A 21536-nucleotide genomic window follows, 5' to 3' on the forward strand; every position below is an offset into this window, starting at 1 on the left:
GTCCTGGGAAGAGAGGTAAGGCAGCGTATCCTATTTTATTGCTGTAGTGTAATATGGGCACCAGCTACCTAGAGTTAGGTAAGGCATCATTAGTTAAGGGTGCAGTCTGCAAGACTCTACTCACTTCATGTATTAGCCACAAACTCTAGGACTTGCAGGTCACCCACACTTCTGACCAACTGGCTACAACTTTGGGAGTTCCCGCTACACCTCACGTTTGATAAGTTGCAGAATGACTCAGGCCTCAAAAAAGTGCTGTTCTTGGAATTATAGTTATTCTGTAAAAGATACAAATCAGGACCAGACAATTACAGAGACACATAGGACAAGATCTGGGAGAGTCCCAAACATGAAGCTTCCATGTCCTCAGGACGTGTTGTCTTTCCAGTACATCAGTGAATGGCTGCCAGCCGGGAAAGCTCACTCTGCAGCATCCAGAGTTTTCAGGGAAGTTTTATTACATAGGTATGATGGAACTTAGTCCCCAGCCCCCTTCTCCGTGGAGGTCAAGTTGTCAGGCTGATGTCAGGTTGCTCAAAGCCCCAACCCACCAATCACATGGCTCCAGCATGGCCAACCCCCATTCTGAAACTGGGGGCATATGGAGAGTCACCCAGTTAATAGAAACTCAGATGTGGGCCAAGGAGGACCTATTATGGAATTCATGGATAACAAAGACACGCTTACCAGTTGGGAGGTAGAGTTTTCCAGGAATGAGACAATGGCCAGCCAAATTCTTTTTTTTAGAGACGGCCTCATTCTGTCACAGTGGTGCTATTATAGCTCACTGCAACCTCCAACTTCTGATCCTCCTGCCTCAGCCTCCCAAGTAGCTAGGACTATGGGCATGTACCACCGCACCTGGCTAATTTAAAATTGTGTGTGTGTGTGTGCGCGCATGCGCGGACGCATGCGTGCGCTTGATCTCCCCATGTTGTTCAGGCTGGTTTCAGACTCCTGGCATCAAGTGATTGTCCTGCCTTGGCCTCCCAGAGTGCTAGTACTGTGCCTGGCCCTCAAATTGTTTATTACACAATGCTGGCTAAAGAAGTGAGAACAGATACTTGCTTAATTTGTGACAGTTAAAACTAGTAGTAGTGATAGTAACCCAGTAATCGCTGTTAAAAGTTGGAACAGATTGCATTTTGAATATATATAGGATTGGCTTCTGTGGAGAATTACTACATAACATTTTCTTTTATTGATAAAATAGAATTTAAAACTTGGGTCATTCACCTAAGTTAAATGTTTTAATTACATAGTGTCGTCGCTTGGGTTATAAACTACATACTTGTTGATATTTTAAAACCTTAATAATTGGCTGTAAAAAGTTTGAATTTTGGTATCCAGTTTGTTCTTTTAGATATGGGTAATTCATTAGTTACTTGGAAGAAAAAATCATGAAGGGAGATTTTTATGTGTGGGGTGGAGGCATTGATCATCTATTTGTGTTACGGTTGTAAAATGTTTCAGCAACTTAATTCTGTTTTGAATTTTAGCACTTGAGTCGAAGTTACTTACACTGTTCAAATTTACTATGTTGAAGGCTAATACTCTTCTGCAAATTGTTGACGCCTAATAAATCTTATTTCAGATTGTCACTTAAAGATTATATTAAATTATCTTGGAACTCACTGTTTCTCAGAGATTATAGTGTGCCAAATTGTTACATTGAATAAGACTTCTGGTGTATTGAAGAATGTAGGATGTTGGTTTTTTTTTTTTTTTTTAATGTAATTTTAAATATACAATATTCTTGGTGTAAAGCAAAGGAAGAATCCAGAAGCAATGACAACTTCTGCTCCCTTTGTGTTTGCTTGCAGTTACATTTAATAGAAGGATTTGTGAGAAAAAGGATTTGTGAAAGCTAGAAGTGATAGCAGGTCCAGAAGAGCGTGACTATATTTTTGAATTGCAGTTGCTCTGAGGGATTTGTTTTTAGTTATGCATCATTATTTATGCCAGTTACCTTGTGAATTCAGAGATCTAATGACTTGTATGGGTGGAATGCAGAAGGTGTGGACTTCTGCTAAGATTTATAGGTTATTGTGTAGGCTAGGCTCAGGAGCCAGAAAGTCTCCCACCCATTTACATACACAAATTTACACTTTCTTAAAACTTATAAAGTAAGGTTTAAACTTCTTAGTATGATGTATTCAATATTCAAGGTCTTTGATATTTCTCCGTCTACGTTAGTTTATCTCTACATCTGGCCATGTGTCCTACATACCAGTAAATTCTAGAATGTTGTCCTAAACATCTTTTTGTATTTTTCTTTTCATTTTTTATGAGGCAGGGCCTCATTCTATAGTTGAGGCCTGAGTGCAGTGACAAGATGACAGCTCACTGCAGCCTTAACCTCCCAGGCTTAAGCAGTCCTCCTATCTCAGCTTCTACAAGTAGCTGTGACCACAGGTGTGTACCAACATGACTGGCTAATTTTTAAATTTTCTTTTTTGTGGAGACAGGGGTCTCACTTTGTTGCCCAGGCTGGTTTCCCACTCCTGGGCTGAAGCAGTCCTCCTGCGCTCAAGCAGTCCTCCTGCCTTAGCCTCCCAAAGTGCTGAGATACAGGCATGAACCACTGTACCTGGCCCTTTTATGTTTTTGATTACGAATTTTCCTTCTTCCTGAAATCTTTGCTTTCCTGTTACCCCTTACCACTGCCCTTCTATCCCATAAAATCCTGCTGATTGTTCTTAGTTCAGATCTCCTTCTCAGTGATGCCTTCTTGGGTGTCTTCTTGAACATGAGATTTATTGCTGTTTTCTCTGCATTTATTATTTTTACTTTTTTGGTCTTGCTCTGTCACCCAGGCTGAGTGCAGTGGCTCACTGCAGCCTTGACTTCCCGGGCTCAAGTGATCCTCCCACCTCAGCCTACTGAGCACAGGTGTGTGCCACCATGCCTGACTTTTTTAAATTTTTAAAAAATTTTTGTAGAGATGAGGTCTTGCTGTGTTTCTCAGGCTGGTCTCATGCAAGAGATCCTCCCACCTTGGCCTCCCAAAATGCTGGGATTACAGATCTCATAATTATAGTTGTATACAAATCTTTCTTCTCTGATAACCTTGGATTGTGGTTTATACTGCTTTTACTCACCTTGAAAACTATAGATTATAGTAAATGCTAAGTGAATATGGAGAAAAACCATTAGCCCAGACCTGGAATTTGGGGTAAGGGGAAGTAGTGAGAAGGACAGCAAATTTCGTCACCTGTAATCTAATTAAAACCTTCAGCTGGTGAATTGCATTACTCCTGATGTGAAATTCATTCTACTTAGGAAACATTATAGCATCATTCTCTTTACCATGTATAACCTTTCTCATTACCACTGAACTGTCCTTTTTTCTGTTCTCACCACTATAGATACATTTTTAGGTACAGGCAAAACCAGTGGTTCTCAAAGTGTGTGCCACAGTTCAGCTGCATCAACATTACCTAGGAACCTTTTAGAAATGCAGAGTCCCAGCCCTACCCTAGAGTCACCGACTGAATCAGAAATTTTGGAGTTGGGGCCCACAGCAGTCTTGTGTTTTAATAGGCTCTGCTAGTGATTGTGATGCATGCTCAGGCATGAGAATCACTGCTTTAGATACAGTTCCCTCTTCTTTGTTACTATCTTCTTTATTCTCCAGCTAAGTTCTGTTCCTATTACTAGCTCTTCTACTGTGGCCTTTGGAATCCCTGATTTATTGCAACCTTGAGCTTTTCTACAGATAATCATTTGGCTTTCTTGTGAGATTATACCGCTTCTGCTTAGTGAAGATCAGTTGCTTCTTACTCCTTCCTCTCGACTCTTTAATTTTTATCATTTCATCTCCAGAATATTCTTTTGTTTTCCTTTGTAGCTTGATCCCTACTTATGGACATCCTGACTGAGATGTATAGAACATCCTAGTGGAGATGCTTAGTAAATGCAATTGGGCCTCATGGTTTGCAACACAGGAAAGCAGGAAAATTGAGGGGAAGGTGTTTGGGAGGTGGGTGATTTGGCTGCACTCTGAAAAACTAGCGAAGGCAGTTGTCCTTGGTACTTTTTAAGAAAATTTTTATTTTTTATTCTTTTGAGACCGAGACTCAGTGTCGTGCAGGCTGGAGTGCAGTGGTGCGATCTCAGCTAAATGCAACCTGTCTCCTGGGTTCAAGTGATCCTCCTGCCTCTGCCTTCTGGGACTACAGATGTGCACCACCACACTTGCCTAATTTTTGTATTTTTATAAAGATGGAGTTTTGCCATGTTGGCTAGGCTTATCTCTAACTTTTGACCTTAGGTGATCCACCTGCCTCGGCCTCCCAAAGTCTTGGGATTACAGGCATGAGCCACCATGCCTGGCCTCCTTGGTACTTTATTAAAACAGTGTCCCTACTTCTTTCCCTTTTTATGGAAATCTGTAATTTAAGGGAACAAAAACAATAGTCATTCTTGAAGAAAGCCCCCTTCAGTTTGTGTTAAAGATGATTTTTGTTAAATCAAGCATCTTTTTTTGGTAGTTCTGAATAACAAAAAGAATGAGAGAGAAAACTGCTGTATTGAATTGTTTGGGATAGACACTTTCCCTTTAGTCAGATCAGCCTCAAACTGGGACATTACAAATACTTGTTATATTCAGGTTTAATATATCCAGATACTTTTTATAGTACATCTTAATTGTCTCTCTATTTCTGTGTAGGTATTGAATCAAAATCATTAAAATACTCAAATGTACTTACACATTAGGGTACAGGCTAAGCTGCTGTAATGGAGACTTCAGAATACAATGGCACAAACAATATTGAAGTTTATCTTTCTCCTATAATAATCCAAAGGTAGACAGGCAGTCTGTAGTGGGTGAGCACCTCAGTATTTTAGATCATTCAGAGTTCCATATTTCTTCTGTTTGCTTAACCATTCCATAGGGCATTGTCACTATTCTCATGGTTCAAGCTGGGTTACCTCACAACTGCGTTCCAGAAAAAGAAGTAAACAGCTTTCTTTAGGAATGTGGCTCATATTTTGTACACATCCTCTGCTCATACCCATTTGTCAGAACCTAGTCACATGGCCACCCCTGATTTTTAGAGGAGCCTGGGAAATGTGGTCTCTGGTTGCCCACTCTGCTTCCTGCTAAGAAGAGTGGGAGAGTTGTTCCATTACTAAAAATAAGAAAGAAGAGGGGTCCTTCCGGTAGGGTGACATTCAGCCGGCCGTTCAGGGCGATGAACTTTCCATCCCAGAACCATGGCCCAATTTATCTGTAACCTTGCGGAGAAGACCCCGGCGCTGGTGAACGCTGTGACTTACTCGAAGCCTCAGTTGGCCACATTTTGGTTCTACACCAAGGTTGAGCTGATTCCTCCCATCCCGGCTGAGATCCCTAGAGCTATTCAGAGCCTGAAAGAAATAGTCAGTAGTGCCCAGACCGGTAGCTTCAAACAACTCACAGTTAAGGAAGCTGTGCTGAATGGTTTGGTGGCCACTGAGGTGTTGATGTGGTTTTATGTCAGAGAGATCATAGGCAAGCGTGGCATCATTGGCTATGATGTTTGAAGACCAATCTTTAACATCTGGTTATATTTGATTTATTATTTGAGTGTTGTTGGACCACGTGTGATCAGACTGCTATCCGAATAAAATAAGATGTGTTAAAAGAATGAATACTGGAGGACAGTGCCATTTTACCATTGCGGAGTTGGGAATCCCAAGACCACCCTCACTTATGAGACTAACTGCAAGTTTGGGGATCCACACCATTTTTAGGTTCAATAATTGGCTAGAAGGGTTTACAGAACTGAAAGGGCTTTTACATATGGTTGGATTTATTACAGTGAAAATATACAGAATAAAATCAGCCCCTGTGTACATGGGGCACACAGAATAGTTCCATGCGTGAAATTTCCAGATATCCTTTGCCAGTGGAGTTGTGGACGGTGCCAACTTCTGGCACTGATATGTGACAGTACTCATGGAGATTGCCAATTAGGGAAGTTCACCCAACCCTTGGTGAGCAGCATTTGTACTGGGGCTTGGTCACTTAGATATGATTGACTTTTGGCTTGGTTGACCTTTAGTTTTCAGTCCTTCCGGAGGTTGATAATGCGTAGCTCAAAGCCCTCACCATAAATCACAGTGTTAGACTATCTGGAGTGGCTCAAATCCCCCAGGTAAACAAAAGCATTTAATAGGGTGGACATTCTAAGGGCTTAGAGGCTACCTTCCAGTCTTGTCTTGGATCATGTGAAGTAGGGAAAAAAGAAGATTACTTCCCAGGAACCAAGGGCAAAGAGCAGACCTCTGTTTGGGTTAGGATCTGTACTACACAGCCACCTCGGTGAATAGGCACAGCTTGTTGTTTTTTGGAAAGCATAGAAAAAGTTACATAAAGTTGTATAATATGTATGCTTTTGTTGAAAGATTTTAAAAACTAGATAGATGTATAGAATCATACACATTTTATTTATGTTTTTAAGTTGGAGTCTTGCTCTGTTGTCCAGGCTGGAGTGCAGTGGCACGATCTTGGCTCACTGCAACCTCTGCCTCCCGGGCTCAAGTATAGAATTACATACATTTAAAAAATTGCAAAAGACTCTAGAATTTGCCAGGTCCAACTCTTTCCACATACGGAGGAAGTAAAATGTGACTTCCTTATCAGTTCAGAGAATCAGCAAGAAAGTTCATGCTGGCTTTGGTCTCTACTTTTATTTCTTTTCTGAAATGGAGTCTCTGTTGCCCAGACTGGAATGCAGTGGCACAATCTTGGCTCATTGAGACGTCCGCCTACCAGGTACAAGCAATTCTCGTGCCTCAGCCTCCCTAGTAGCTGGGATTACAGGTGCCTGCCACCATGCCCGGTTGAGTTTTGTATTTTTAGTAGAGACAGGGTTTCACCATATTGGCCAGGCTGGTCTCAAACTCCTGACCTCAAGTGATCCACCTGCCTCAGCCTCCCAAAGTGCTGGGATTACAGGCATCAGCTACTGTGCCCAATCTCTACTTCTTATTAATATGGACTAGTTAGGGTCTAGATAGAGGTTATTTGTGGGACCTATTTTCTTCTTTAGTCTTGTTACATATATGGCTTTTTTGTGATCCAGATAGGTACTAGATGCCCTAATAAAGAAGCATCTGTTTTGTTGAATTGTGTTAGGTTACTGCAGTTCAGTAGGATTGTTCTTCTTAGCAGTTCATATTGATACTATTATTTTTCCATTGATGATTTGGGAACATAAGTTTGTAGAAGATAAGTATGATTATATATCACAAACCAGCAGTGCAGCCTTACAGAACTTTAAAGCTTCTCTACCCTAGAAGGCAACTCTGTGCAAAATAAATAGTACTTGGCTGACCTACTCTATAGATAAATGGTAGATGTAAAGGGGCCTTGGAAAACTAAAGACGCTTCAGAAATGAAAGATATTACTCATAATATGTTTAAATGTAAAGAAATTAAATTTGAATGTTAAAAATTAAAGGAACACTAAAAGGAAAGAAATATAAAGTGTCAGTTAATAGGTGAATTTGTTAGGTGGTGGGAATGTGGGTAATTTTTTCCTCCTCTTTTCTGTTTTCTGTATTTTCCAGTTTTCTGCAGTAAACACGAATTGCTTTTATAAATAGCACAAGAAAATCTATTTTTGAAAAGGAACGCTTAGCAGGATTGTATATAGTACTGTACTCAGCATTACAAAGCAGTGTGTTTGAGACCAGCCTGACCAATGTGGTGAAACCCCTGTCTCTAAAAATACAAAAAAAAATCAGCCGGGCATGGTGGCAAGTGCCTGTAAACCTAGCTACTTGGGAGGCTGAGGCAGGAGAATTGCTCTGTTATTCCCTTATCACAAGTCAGTGATAATGGATTAATAGAGAATGTCCCAAGAAAAGATGGAAAGATCATATTGACTTCAAGAAAAGGCTTACGTACCAAAGGCTATATTTTTTTTCTGTGGAGGGTGCTGTATGCCACTTTTATACATTGAAGTTCTTTAAATTCTGTGTTTGTCAAGATTGTATCTCATCTGGTACAGGAATTGTTTTATTGTAGCAGAAAACAATTAGTAACAGGAAAATGTTTTAGTGTGCTGAAGGTGTAAAAACCACACATTAAAGTGGCAAAAATGGGTTCTATTAGGTTAGGAATAAAGCCTCATGTAAATACTTGGACTTGGATATTTTTAAAAGATATCTTAAATACATGAAAGATACACAGCTCTATTTTTAGAATGTGAACTGTTGCCTTGGTTTAGAATCAGTCACTAAAAGCAAGTGCAGACTGATTAGAGCTGGTATTTATATAATTCTGGGAAATTGCGCCCTTCACCTAGGTGTATGAATTTTTTTGTTGTTGTTGAGACAGTCTCGCTCTGTTGCCCAGGCTGGAGTACAGTGGCACCATCTTGGCTGGCTGTAACCTCTGTCTCCTGGGTTCAAGCAGTTCTCCTGCCTCAGCCTCCTGAGTCGCTGGGTTTACAGGTACTTGCCACCACGCCTGGCTAATTTTTTTTGTATTTTTAGAGGCAGGATTTCACCGTGTTGGTCAGGCTTGTCTCAAATTCCTGACTTCAGATGGTCTGCCCAATTTAGCCTCCCAAACCTGCTGGGATTACAGGTGTGACCCACTGCTCCCGGCCTTTTGTTTTGTGTTATATGCCTTTTGTTCTGTGTTATATACCGTGTGGAGAGTCCTTTCATGATCAAAACCTGACTGTAGTTTGTGGGATATGCATGTCTGTAGTGCCCTTACAACTTAGTCTGTTCGAGAACTGTAGCCTTAGAAAATTATGGTCTTTAAGGTTGAATCAAAACAATATCCACAAACAGCTGTATTTTTGTATCTAAATGTTACATAAAAAGTTGTTTGTCTTGTGTTAAGACTTTTACCGTTAAAGGACAGAATAAGAGCGCATTGGAGTAGGCCGTTACCAAACTTTTTTAGGGCATGTGTGCTAGTACTTTATGTACTTAGTCACTCATAAGGGCAATACCTGATTCTTGTAATGGCCTCCCACTGCCCCCAATTCAAAGTTAAAAAAAACAACAACTACTCCAAAACACCCAGATACTGCTGTCCAGATTTCTTGGAGTAGCCTCTTTCCCAGCTTTGCACCCACCTGAAGATCCTGTTACTCCCTCTTACTGCAGCTTGCCGGTCTCTCTGATCCCAGCTGTTATGAGTGTTTCCAGCTTCAGAAGTACTTTTTTTTTTTTTTTTAACAAAAAGCTTTTTGTCCTTAATTTTGGTAAGATATATATTAAAGTTTACCATTTTAATTGTTTTTAAGTGTACAGTTCAGTAGCATTAAGTACATTCACATTGTTGTGCAACCATCATCACCATTCATATCCAGAACTGTTTCACTTTGCCTGAGACTCTGCTTGTTAAACAGTAGCTCCACCGGCAACCACTATTTTGTTTTCTGTCTCTGAATTTGACTACTTTAAATACAGTAAATGTATTTAGGTAGAATCATACTGTATTTGTCCTTTTGTGAATGCCTTATTTCAATTACCATAATGCCTTCAAGGTTTGTACAAGTTGTAGCATGCTTTGGAATTTCCTTCTTTTTAAGACTGAAGAGTATTTTGTTGTATGCATATGCCACATTTTGTTTACCCATTCATCTGTGGATGGACCTTGGGTTGCTTCCATCTTTTGGGTATTGTGAATAATGCTTATTAGTAGATAGTATATAAATAAATATCTCTTTGTGTCCCAGCTTTCAGCTTCTTTGGGTATATACTCACAAGTGGAATTAACATGATAATTTCTGATTTTTTGAGTAACTGCCCTACTGTTTTCTATGTCAGCTGCGCCGTTTTGTATTCCCACTAACAGTGCACAGGGGGCCCAATTTCTTCCCATTCTTATCAACATTTTTTTTTTAATAGTAGCTATTCCGATGGGTGTGAGGTAGTATCTCATTGTGGTTTCTATTTGCATTTCCATAGTGATTAATGACACTGAACATTTTGTGTATGTGTACTTAATTGGCCATTTGTCTATCTTTAGAGAAGTGCCTGTTCAGAGCCTTTGTTTATCTCTTAATTGGATTGTGTGTTTATTGTTACTGTTTATGGTAAGAGTTCTTTATATTGCTATGAACCCCTTATCAGATATATGATTTGCAGATATTTTCTCCCATTCTGTGAATTGCCTTTTCACCCTCTTTTGCCCTGTGAGTCACAGAAGTTTTAAATTTTGATGTCCAGTTTGTCTGTTTTTTCTTTTATTACTCAGATTTTCCCCAAGAAGTCATTGCAAAATCCAGTGTCATGAAGCTTTTATTTATGTTTTCTCCTTAGAGTTTGATAGTATTATCTCTTTTATTTATGTCTTTATTTTGAGTTTTTAATATGGCATGAGGTAAAGGTCCAACTTCTTTGGCATGTGATATCCAGTTTTTCTATCACCATTTGTTGAAAAGATTGTCCTTTTCTCATTGAATGGTCATGAAGAAGTTCTTTTTTTTTGGGTGGGGGTGAAGAAGTTCGTACCTTAAGCCAGTTATTAACCAGTTCCTTAGTTGTCAATAAATGCCTTAGCCAAGGATTGACAGCTAAGTAAGATAAAGAGGCACTGAAAACACAGAGGTGTTGAGCAGAGATAAGGCAGGATGCTAAAGGTAAACTTTGTTTTAACCTTGCCTAGAGATGGGGTGGTCACAGGCTGCTTTCTTTGCGCTTGTGTCACATTCATGAATTATGTTATTCTACTGTAATGTGCACATTCATTCACTGAATATTCTTTGCGTGTCATTCTTACTACATTCAGCAAATATTTCTTAAATAGCTATTACATGAAGATGGGATAAACCTATACATTTATGTATGACTGTAGTAATAAGACTAAGAGTCATTCCAAATCGCTTTCATTATTAGTTAATAATCAACAGGCATTAGAGTTACAGATATGTAACCATCAGATTAACACTGATGAGTATGTATTTGAACATTTTGTGGATGTGTAGTGGGAGTTTTGCTAGTGTGTGTTGAACTGTTTAGAACCTTGTAATGTTAGTAATTCTTTTGTAAATAGATGAAATATCATTTTTACATGAAAATGAATATTCCTGGTGATAAACATCATTCTCTTGGGTAGATAGTAAAATTCACCAATAACTATAGTAAAGAAAGCATAATGATGTTTAGGAGGAACTGATTGTAGTATGCTCCAGCAAAAGATAAATGTTACGAAAAATGCATGCATAAATAATCTTGTTGTATCTTTAAATAAGCACGTCCTTAATGAGACCCTGCATAGAGATTGAACATCCCTGTTGAGAGAATGGAGTCAGGAAGTCTTTTGTGTAGGTATTGAGGATCCCTGGGCTCCTCATCGACACAGCTGCTCTCCCATTTGCCTTAAACTTAACTGACTAGTGATTATTGCATGTTAGCACTGGGGACTGGGCATGGCCACACTGAAAGCCTATAATTTAGTTGGTCTTTATAATTTGATTACTTGAGTTTTAGCTTATAGGTGAGATTTAGCTTGTGAACCTTTCAGGGGTTGGGAAATTTCCACATGTGACTCTCTTGCAGAATCACATGAAAACAGAAAAGAGCCAAGAAATTTTGTACTTAGTTTTTAGTTCATTACTCTCTATTATCAGTCTTTTTCAAGTAGTTGTGTGTATTCTTCAAGAATAATCTTGTTCAGACCCTAAATCTAAAACTTACAGGGGGGAAAAAAGGATGGCTGCTAAAATTGAAGGTGGGTTTAGAGAATGGAACCTTGCTTGCTTGCTATTTTTACCCCCAGCTCACATCCACCCTTCATCCAGTCATGGCCCCACAAAGATTCTACGGTAAAACTTTCTTGTTTTATAGGTGAAGAAATGTTAGGCTAAGTGCTGTTGGACTCACTCCCAATTACATTGCTAGGCAGTTGTAGAACTGGGATTTGAGCCCATATCATTTATCACCGAATCTATTAGTCTACTGTTTTCATTATTTTGTAGACCATGGATAACTAATGTAAAATAACTATGTTCCCTATGTTATAGTTTTCAAAGGGTTTCCAAGTAGTCTCATTTGATTTTCACTCTGTGAACTGGCAGAGTAGATTACTGTAACAGTAGCTAATGTATATTGAAGGTGTGCCCTAAATGTTAAGGATAAGAGTACCTTTGCAGTCATGTTTTCGCCCTTCATCCATTTTTAAACTAAATTTTTGAAACACAGTAATTGGCTGCTCTGTTATTGTTGCTGGATAAGGAGAGATTGGCAGGTTATTTTAGGTTGTAAGTCACAGTTTCAGAAACTGTTATCACTTTCCTCAAGGTCCTCAAGTTCTGTGGAATTAGATTGGGAGCCTGGTCTGCAAGAGTTTCTCTGAAAACTAGAAGGCAATTTTTGTTTACAAGTCTGGCTTGATAATTGGATGGTTTGTCAATACAGGGCAGTCACTTCTTAGTGAGTAGGTTTAGTCAAGAGGACACATTGTAATTCAGGAGGTTGCTTGGAACAGGATAAAAATAGAGTGTGTGTTATTTCTGAAGGCTATTTCTGTCAAGTAGTGGTATCCTGATTAAATGCCCTCCTCTGTTCTAGGGAAAGTTCTATTTAAAGAAGGAAATCAGTTATCTAGAGTGGAGAACTTTTCCCTGGATATGATTACAGAGACATTGGCAGAGTCTTTTTTTTCAAAGATCTTTGCTAATTAGCAGAAACAGCCACCACACTGGCTAGTTTTTTGTATTTTTAGTAGAGACGGGGTTTCACCATGTTGGCCAGACTGGTCTCGAACTCCTGACCTCAGGTGATCCACCTGCCTTGGCCACCCAAAGTGCTGGGATTACACGTGTGAGCTACCTCGCCCAGCCCACGATCACCTTAATCTGTTTTCAGAGATTGAAATAATATAAGGCAGAATACAGTTTCTGCAAAGTTTGGTCTACTTCCAATTTCTTGTTACTTGTAGGGTTCTAATACCAATTGTGGCAGTCTATATCCTTGGAAGACCCTTGGACTCTACTTTTTCTTTCCTAGCACTATTTGTCAGGAACTTTGCCGAGTCTTTCAGCCACTCTTCTAGGATTGCCAAATGTTCTAAGAGGGAAAAATTGTCCGGTTTGGGGAGGAGGGGTGAGGTGGCAGATCTCTGAACACTTTTGTCCTCTTTGGAATGTTGGCCAGTAATTTTTGACTATTTGATTTCTGGATCAATAGGAGTTTGTTGTTCATGAATCAAGTTATTGGAAATGACGAAACAAATTTTCAGTCCTTCATTCTTTCCTTTTCCTTTTCAAGTTTTAAACATTTGTCTGGAATAGTTTTGTTATTTTGGAGTTGAGGGGAAGAACCTTTAATACCTGGGATTTTTAATATTTTTTATTACTACTGTGTTTCATGCTTTTATCCTCATTAAACTCACAGCATTAAGGAATTTTCTTATTGGCCTCATGCAGTAGGTATACAATAGACGTTAAACAATTGGAGCTCTTAAATGATTGGGCCACCATTTGGTATGAAATATACTTTTTTATTTAACAGTTTAATAGTTGCATTTAATTATAGTGTGTATTTTTAAGTGTGTAATGGCCAGAACTCCTAAACTCTTTACTTGTTAGAGCAGGTGTATGGATTCAGTTTATATGTAGTCCAGATCTGTGTGTTAACATGTCTCCTAGATTTCCTTTAAGGGCTAAAGCCTGTTGGGACTGGACAAAGTGAGCCTCCTGAAAAGAGAAGAAATTCTTACAGAACATATGGCAGTTCTGGGACTTGATAATGAGCACATTGGGGTATTCATGCTTCTACCTTTATGAAACTTAAAAAAAAAAAAAACCTCTCCTCAGGGTTAATCATTTTGCCACCTTTTCTCAGAGCACTTTGCACATGCCCCTAAAACAGTTACATTTATCTTGTCTTTCTATTGGGACTTAACTTTTTGACAATATCTCTGCATATCTTTTAAGGGTAGACAATAAAAATTTATAATTACTATAAATGTCAGCAAAGAAAAATTAAATTCTGCAGCATACTAAGAACAAAAATATTCATGAGAAGGTATCTGCTGGCTGTGCTGGGTGGCTCATGCCTGTAATCCCAGCACTTTGGGAGGTGGAGACGGGTGGATCACATGTTAGGAGTTCAAAACCAGCCTGGCCAACATGACAAAACCCCGTCTCTACTAAAAATACAAAAATTAGCCAGGCATGGTGGTGGGCACCTGTAATCCCAACTACTCGGGAGGCTGAGGCAGGAGAATCACTGGAACTTGGGAGGCAGAGGTTGCTGTGAGTTGAGATCACGCTGGCGATGGAGCAAAACTCTTGTCTCAAAAAAGAAGAGAAAATATCTGTTAATGTGTGTGGGGTAAAGTGTCATGGTTTAAGGTATTGTTAAAGTAAAAATTTCTCATAGATCATATCAGAGCTGATTTGACTTGGATAATATATCAGGCTTCATATGGTAACCATTTGGTATAAATGTATATAGTTACTAGAAGAAAATTTTCCGTATGTATCTGACAAAAAGAAAAAAGAAAATTATCTAAATAGAAGTTATATTAATTTTGCTAAGGATAAGTGTAGTCATATCCCAAAACGTAGCCATTTGTATTAGAATATTTTGATTTTACAAGGGGCTTTGTTTAGCCTCTTTTGATTTATGAATTGTATTTTGTATTTTGCTAGCCACTAAGCCAGCTGTCACTTAATTTGAGCCATCATTTGGTCATCTGGTGGTTTTGTAGTAAAGTATGCGTTGCCTTAAGGAGTATGACAGATTTACTGTTATAGCTTATTATCAATGATAATCTTTTCTGCATTATTTTTAATTGACATCTTATAAGACTTTTGCAGAATATGTGGATCACACTATGACTGAACTCTTAAGTGTCCAGTATGTAACAGGAAAGACAGAGTTTAAGAGGCACATTATAGGACAACTCATGAAGGGAAATGTTTTGTTTGATTATCTTACGCTAATGGTAACAAGTAAAGTAAGCAGTTAGTTGGATTTGGTGATGTTTTATGTAAGTGAGTGTTAGGACTGATGCTTAGGAATACATGAAGTTTTTTTCTATTGAGTTTTAAATTTAACAGTTACAATTTAAAAATACCTGTAGGAGAGTGTTTATACACAAATTTCACTTGTAAAGCTGGAGAACGGAGAACTTTAGAAAAAGTTTACTTAGTATTGTATTCTTGACTTTTGTCAGTTGGACATTCGAATATATTTTAATTTCTCATTTTCTTGATATTGGAATAAAATGTCAATTAGGAATACATTGTGTTTTTAAATTGACATATTCTTTTTCCTCCCCAATACAGAAGCTCCACCATGAGACGAGGTGGATGGAGGAAGCGAGCTGAAAATGATGGCTGGGAAAAATGGGTGTGTTTTAAAAGAGTAAAAATAATTATATTGAACTGTCTAGATACTTTTCATTCTTCTTTTAGTTTATAATGTGGTTTAAGTTGTTTTCTAAATTGTGAATTACTTTAGGCACCAGAACTTTGAGTTTTCACTATGTATGGAAAGCCTTAATGATGTTTATAAACTTATCCCCTAAACTTTACTCTTAGGATTTTTATTACCATCAAATAGATTGATTAGATCCAGAATTTAGCCACTGGAGCATTCATTGTATTCTTACCCATGTGTAGGGAGGACTGCACTGGTTTATCCAGTTGCCTCACTTTTACCTGAAGTAATTCTTTTTTTTTGAGATGGAGTTTTGCTCTGTCACTAGGCTGGAGTGCAGTGACACGATCTCGGCTCACTGCAACCTCTGCCTCCCGGGTTCAGTCGATTCTCCTGCCTCAGCCTCCTGAGTAGCTGGGATTACAGGCGCGTGCCACTACAATTTTAATATTTTTAATAGAGACGGGATTTGACCATATTGGCCAGGATGGTGTCGATCTGTTGACCTTGTGATCTGCCCCCCTCTGACTCCCAAAGTCCTGGGATTGCAGGTGTAAGCCACTGTGCCCAGTTTGAAGTAATTCATCTTAAGCTCTCTGTATATGGAAGACAGTGGAAGCCAGTCTAAAATATGCTCTGAGGCCGGGTGCAGTGGCTCACACCTATAATCCCAGAACTTTGGGAGGCTGAGGTGGGCAGATCACCTGAGGTCAGGGATTTGAGACCAGCCTGGCCAACATGGTAAAACCCTGTCTCTACTAAAATTACAAAAATGAGCTGGGCGTGGTGGTGGGTGCCTGTAATCCCAGCTACTTGGGAAGCTGAGGCAGGAGAATCACTTGAACCTGAGAGGTGGACTTTGCAGTGAGCTGAGATCACATCACTGCCCTCCAGCCTTGGGGACAAGAGTAAGACTCCATCTCTAAATAAATAAATAAAATAAAATACGCTTTGAGACCACTTGTCAAATTTCTAATTGGTTTAAACTTTGGTGTAACTTGCACAATTATGTACATAGGAACAACATTTTGTGGTATTACTATTATTGACTTAGCTTTTTTCTTTAAAAGTAACTTTTATAATCGTAATGTAATAAAATTATTAAAACTTGATGGAAAATTCTTCCTTGACCTACCTGTTTTATTTATTTGTCAAAATTTTTTTTTTCTTTTTTGAGATGGAGTCTTGCTCTGTCATCCAGGCTGGAATGTAGTGGTGCAGTCTTGGCTCACTGCAACCTCCATCTCACGAGTTCAATCAATTCTGACTCAGCCTTCCAAGTAGCTGGGATTACAGGCCCCTGCCACCGTGCCTGGCTAATTTTTGTATTTTTAGTAGAGATGGGGTTTCACCATGTTGACCAGGCTGGCCTTGAACTCCTGACCTCAGGTGATCCACATGTCTCGGCCTCCCACTGTGCAGGGATTACAAGTGTGAGCCACTGTGCCTGGCCCAACCTACCTGTTTTATTTATTACCTTGTCTTATGGTTTGTGTTTATGAGGTCATCATTATGTTCTGGTCACTAGCACAGAATAAGATCTGTTGTTTAGTTTTTAAAATATAAATTTCTTTTTTCAAAAAGGAGGTAGAGAAAATGTAACTTTTGTGATTGGTTTACCTTTTCTTTAATTCTAGGGTGGGTATATGGCTGCCAAGGTCCAGAAATTGGAGGAACAGTTTCGCTCAGATGCTGCTATGCAGAAGGATGGGAGTTCATCTACAATTTTTAGTGGAGTTGCCATCTATGTTAATGGATATACAGGTTGAGTACTTTTTACTTTTTAGGTACCTATTTTGGCATGTATTTTTATTAGGATTGAGAATGATTTGTTTTAAAATTCAATTTTTACTCATTTATCATAGATAAAATCATTGTAAGATGATAAAAAACAAATCATCTGCTTAGATACTTCTTTGTCCTTTCCATGCTGCTTTAACCTGCCATTGTCTTTAACTTTTATCAAAGATGTAGTTTCAAAAAGTCACATGAGGTTTAAAATGAAAAACGGTAATCCTCTTGCTTACACAGCTAACTGGGAAATTACTGCACATGGGTAGTAGGACTTGTAAACTGTGAGCTTCACTGTCCGTCCATTTCATTGGTAAATCTCTAGATGTAGTTATCCATAGGTCCTTTAGGGTGGGGTGGGGTGGTGTGTGGGTGTGTCAGTGTCATATTTCCTAGAGAAGAATCTTGCTCCCTTGTCTAGAGAAGAGTGTAAACTGCCAGCATTTGGGTCGCTAAGCAGGGAAGGAAAGGACCCGAATTTTCACAGTTTAGGAAATAAAATTTCACTTAGTCTCTCCATTCATTTTTTCATTCCTACCTCTTCCCCACCAGCTGTGCCTATTGTCATTGAGTCCGGTATCTGGAAGGGGTAGGGTTGTCTTTATTCTTGGTGAAGGAGGAAATAAATCTGGAATTCTTATTTGCCTGTTGCACAGTTTCAATGATGAATTTATTCACATGTCCACTTTTTGAAGGTGCCAGTGCCTTTATTTCATGACTTTCTTTGTTTTACCGGCAACAAGCAGCTTCTTTCTGAGCTTCCATATGGCCACCTTCACTTTTGTCTTTCTCTGAACTGTAAAGTCATTTAGTGCTTGTCAGTTATCAGGTTTTCTGCCTACATTTTTCACTTTATTTTCTTGGAGATTCTTTGCCTTATTTTCATTTCATTGTATATTTTGAAGTGAGTGGCTCTAAATATTTGTGTCAGTCTATTACATCCTGTCCCGCTCTCAGCTGGCTGGTACCTGCTATCTTTCAGGTCTCCATACCTCGCTTCCCCTTTATAGTTTGACTGTCTTCATACTGATGTAGGTGACTTCTTGTGCTCTTCTGGAGCTATGGCTACCTGAAAGAATTTGCATCTTAACAGTTCTTTAGACCTTTCCATAGTTGTTTGTTTACTGGACAGGAACAAGAGCTACATTTTCATCACTGTATCTTTGGTGCCTCTACAGTGACTGGACACAGTCATTCAGGACATATTTCTTGAATTGGAGTCAAGTATTAATTAACTGGTATATTTATCTGTTAGTAAGAGGAGGGTGGTTGCTTGTAATGAAGTGTTTTATTAGGCATCATTGATGATGAGTTTGGTGTAAGGACATCATCTCAAAATAAATGCTGGTACCGCGTTGGGAAGTTCACATGCAGAAAACTTGTTATCGTTTCTACTTAGGTAATCCTGACAAATTCAAGCTCTGTGGACTTTCCTGAGATGCATTATGAAAAATTTAAAATGTTAGTGAAAACAGATAGGCATTGGTTCTTATATTAGCCAGCCGTGGAAGTCTCTAGTTCAAGAGAGGACCCTTGTTCATGTAAGAGGAAGAAAAAGAGATTCTTTGTGTGAGGGAGGGAAAATGATTATTACAGTAATCACTTTCTTGATTGAGAATCTGAAATTTTAATTCTGCTTTTATCATTAATTTTTGTGTGACTATAAGACATTTTCTGTTTGTATCTATTCTGTCCTTTAGGATAGGGATGATAATATTTTTGCTGTTTTTACTAAGATTTTATTATAACTGTACAAATAAAGTTCTATTTTGCTGAATTTCACAGAGACATCCAAACTGGTGCTATAAAATAACCTTATTTTTAGAAAAATTCAGTTTTAGTATCATACTTACAGCTTTATATGTAAAATAGCATTAACAATTAGCAAGTAAAGAACACTTTAGATACAATAAGACAAGTAGGTGGTGCAGTTTTGATTTTGATTTAAAAAAAAAAAAAAAGCTTTATTTCACAGTTTTGAGGCATACTGGCCAGCTATTTTGTAGAATGCCTCTCTATATTTTTTTAATGTATTATCTTTCTTCTCCATTAGCATGTAAGCACCAAAGTTACAGACTTTGTCAATTTTTTCATTGCTGTTGTGAAAGTTCTCAGGCCGGGCACGGTGGCTTATGTCTGTAATCCCAGCACTTTGGGAGGCCAAGGCAGGTGGATCACAGGGTTAAGAGATTGAGACCTTCCTGACAAATATGGTGAAAACCTGTCTCTACTAAAAATAACAACCATTAGCTAGATATGGTGGTACGTGCCCGTAGTTCCACCTACTTGGGAGGGTGAGACAGGAGAATTGCTTGAACCTGGGATGTGGAGGTTGCAGTTAGCCGAGATTGCGCACTGCACTCCAGCCTGGTGACAGAGGGAGACTCCATCTCAAAAAAAAAGTTCTCTGAAAAGGAATATGGAGGAAAGAGACTTCATTCCAGTGAGCAGTTTGCAAACCTGGGAGATGCAGCCTTCACTGTAAAAGAAGGTATGGTCCCTTCTTTTACAGTGAATTCTTAATGCTTCCCACAGACTTTAATAATCCGGGTCTGTCATCTGAGCCTCTCTTTTATGGTCCCATCCTTTCCAAACCAATTAACATTGAACTTGGAGAGAAGACCCTCCTATCTACTGATGGTTCACCTGTCAACCTATTCTTCCCTGTACCTGGCTCCAAAAATGTTTTTTGCTTGTTAAGATGGACTTCTTTGCCTTCTCTCCTTTTTGTCTGATTTGTTTGTTTTGAGATAGGGTCTCTCTCTGGCACCCAGTGTAGTGGCACTGTCACGGCTCACTGCAGCTTTGACCTCCCAGGTTCAAGCCATCCTCTCTCCTCAGCCTTTCACGTAGCTAGGACATCAAGTGTGTATCACCATGCCTAGCTAATTTTTTAATTTTTTGTAGAGACGAGGTCTTGCCATGTTTCCCAGGCTGATCTCAAACTCCTGGGCTCAAGCGATTCTTCTGCCTCAGCCTCTAAAAGTGTCCAGTTACAGGTATGAGCCACCACTCCTGGCCCATCCATTTATTAAATTAAAACTTTTTTTAGATAATTGTAGATTCACATGCAGTTGTACGAAATAGCACACAGTGATATTGTGAACCCTTTACACAATTTCCCAAAATGGTGGCATCTAATAAACTAGCAAATAATGTCACAACTAGGAAATTTATATTGATACAGTTAATATACAGAACATTTCCACAGGACAAAGATCTTTCATGTTACTTTTTATAGCCACACCCACTTCTGTTCTCTGCCTTTTCTTAACTCCTGGCAACTACTAATCTGGTCTCCATTTTTATAATTTTGTCATTTCAAGAATGTTATATAAATAAAACATACAGGATGGCTTTTTTCCACCGAACATAAATTCTCTGTCAGTTCATCAAAATTGTTTCCTTTTTATTGCTCAGTTATATTTCATAGTGTGGATGTACCAGTTTGTTAACCTTTCACCCGTTAGGAACATCTGAGTTATTTCTTGGTTTTGGCTATGAACATTTGTGCATGAGTTTTTGTAAGAGTATAAGAGTACAGTTGTTGTTTCAGGTAACAGTTACATCTTTAGTTTTGTAGGAAACTGCCAAAAAAGTGGTTGTACTATTTTATATTCCCTCTAGCCTTGTATGAGATCACCTTTCTCCTTGCCAGCATTTAGTGGTATTCATTTTATCCATTTCAGTAGATGTGTTGTATCTCTTTGTAGTTTTAATTTGCATTTGCCTGGTGGCTAGTAATGTTGAACATCAATTCATGTGTTTATTTCCCATCTTTACATCACCATTGGTGCAATGTTTTTTCATGTTTTTGCCCATTTTCTAATTCGATTTAGTTTTTTTTTTACTATTTAGTTTTGAGATTTCTTTATATATTCTAGATACTACTCCTTTGTCATAAAAGTGGTTTGCATATATTTTCCCCAGTCTATAGTTTTTCAGCCTCTTGAAATGATCTTTTGCAGAGCAAACATTTTTATTTTGATGAGATCTGATATATTGATCTTTCCTTTTATGTATTGTGTTTGCAAGTCTAAGAACTTGCTTTGTTGCTAGATCCCAAAGATTTTCTACATTTTTTCCTAAAAATTTAATAGTTTTATGTTTTACATTTAAGTTCTTGTTTCATTTTGAGGTTTTAAAATTGGCTTGTTTTTTGTTTGCGTGTGGATTTCCAGTTGCTCTAGCACAGTCAATTGGGGATGTTTGGGTGGATCTGTTTCTGGGTTCTCTGTTCTGTTCCCTTGATGTTTGTGTCTGTTTCTTTACCAGTACCACACTATATCAAATGTTGTACCTATGTGGTAAGCCTTGATATCAGGTAGAGTCATTGCTTTCACTTGTTTCTTCTTTGTCAAGGTAGTTTCAGCTATTCTAGGCCCTATGCCCCTATC

The 21536-nt window shown here is 38.6% G+C and overlaps 2 protein-coding genes across 11 annotated transcripts in view; both read left to right on the plus strand.

Moving 5' to 3' along the window:
* Window positions 1-21536, plus strand: part of REV1 (REV1 DNA directed polymerase) — an 84239-nt gene that overhangs the window by 7484 nt on the left and 55219 nt on the right. For 9 of the 10 annotated variants that reach the window (XR_005198446.1, XM_017519310.2, XM_017519313.2 and 6 more), the window contains exons 2-3: window positions 15255-15318; window positions 16986-17112. The exons of the other annotated variant lie outside the window; for it this stretch is intronic. Coding sequence is in view for 5 of the 9 variants with exons in the window: in XM_017519310.2 (XP_017374799.1) it covers window positions 15265-15318; window positions 16986-17112 (181 nt within the window). In the remaining 4 variants the exon portion in view is untranslated. The remainder of the gene's footprint in view (window positions 1-15254; window positions 15319-16985; window positions 17113-21536) is intronic. 10 annotated transcript variants of the gene reach the window in all.
* LOC108296738 (ATP synthase subunit g, mitochondrial-like) lies at window positions 5206-5630 on the plus strand. Its single transcript, XM_037735160.1, has one exon. The coding sequence runs from the start codon at window positions 5221-5223 to the stop codon at window positions 5527-5529; it is 309 nt and encodes a 102-aa protein (XP_037591088.1). The 5' UTR covers window positions 5206-5220; the 3' UTR covers window positions 5530-5630.

This window comes from Cebus imitator, unplaced genomic scaffold (genome assembly GCF_001604975.1).
Source record: "Cebus imitator isolate Cc_AM_T3 unplaced genomic scaffold, Cebus_imitator-1.0 Scaffold736, whole genome shotgun sequence".
In the NCBI taxonomy this organism is placed as follows: domain Eukaryota; kingdom Metazoa; phylum Chordata; class Mammalia; order Primates; family Cebidae; genus Cebus; species Cebus imitator.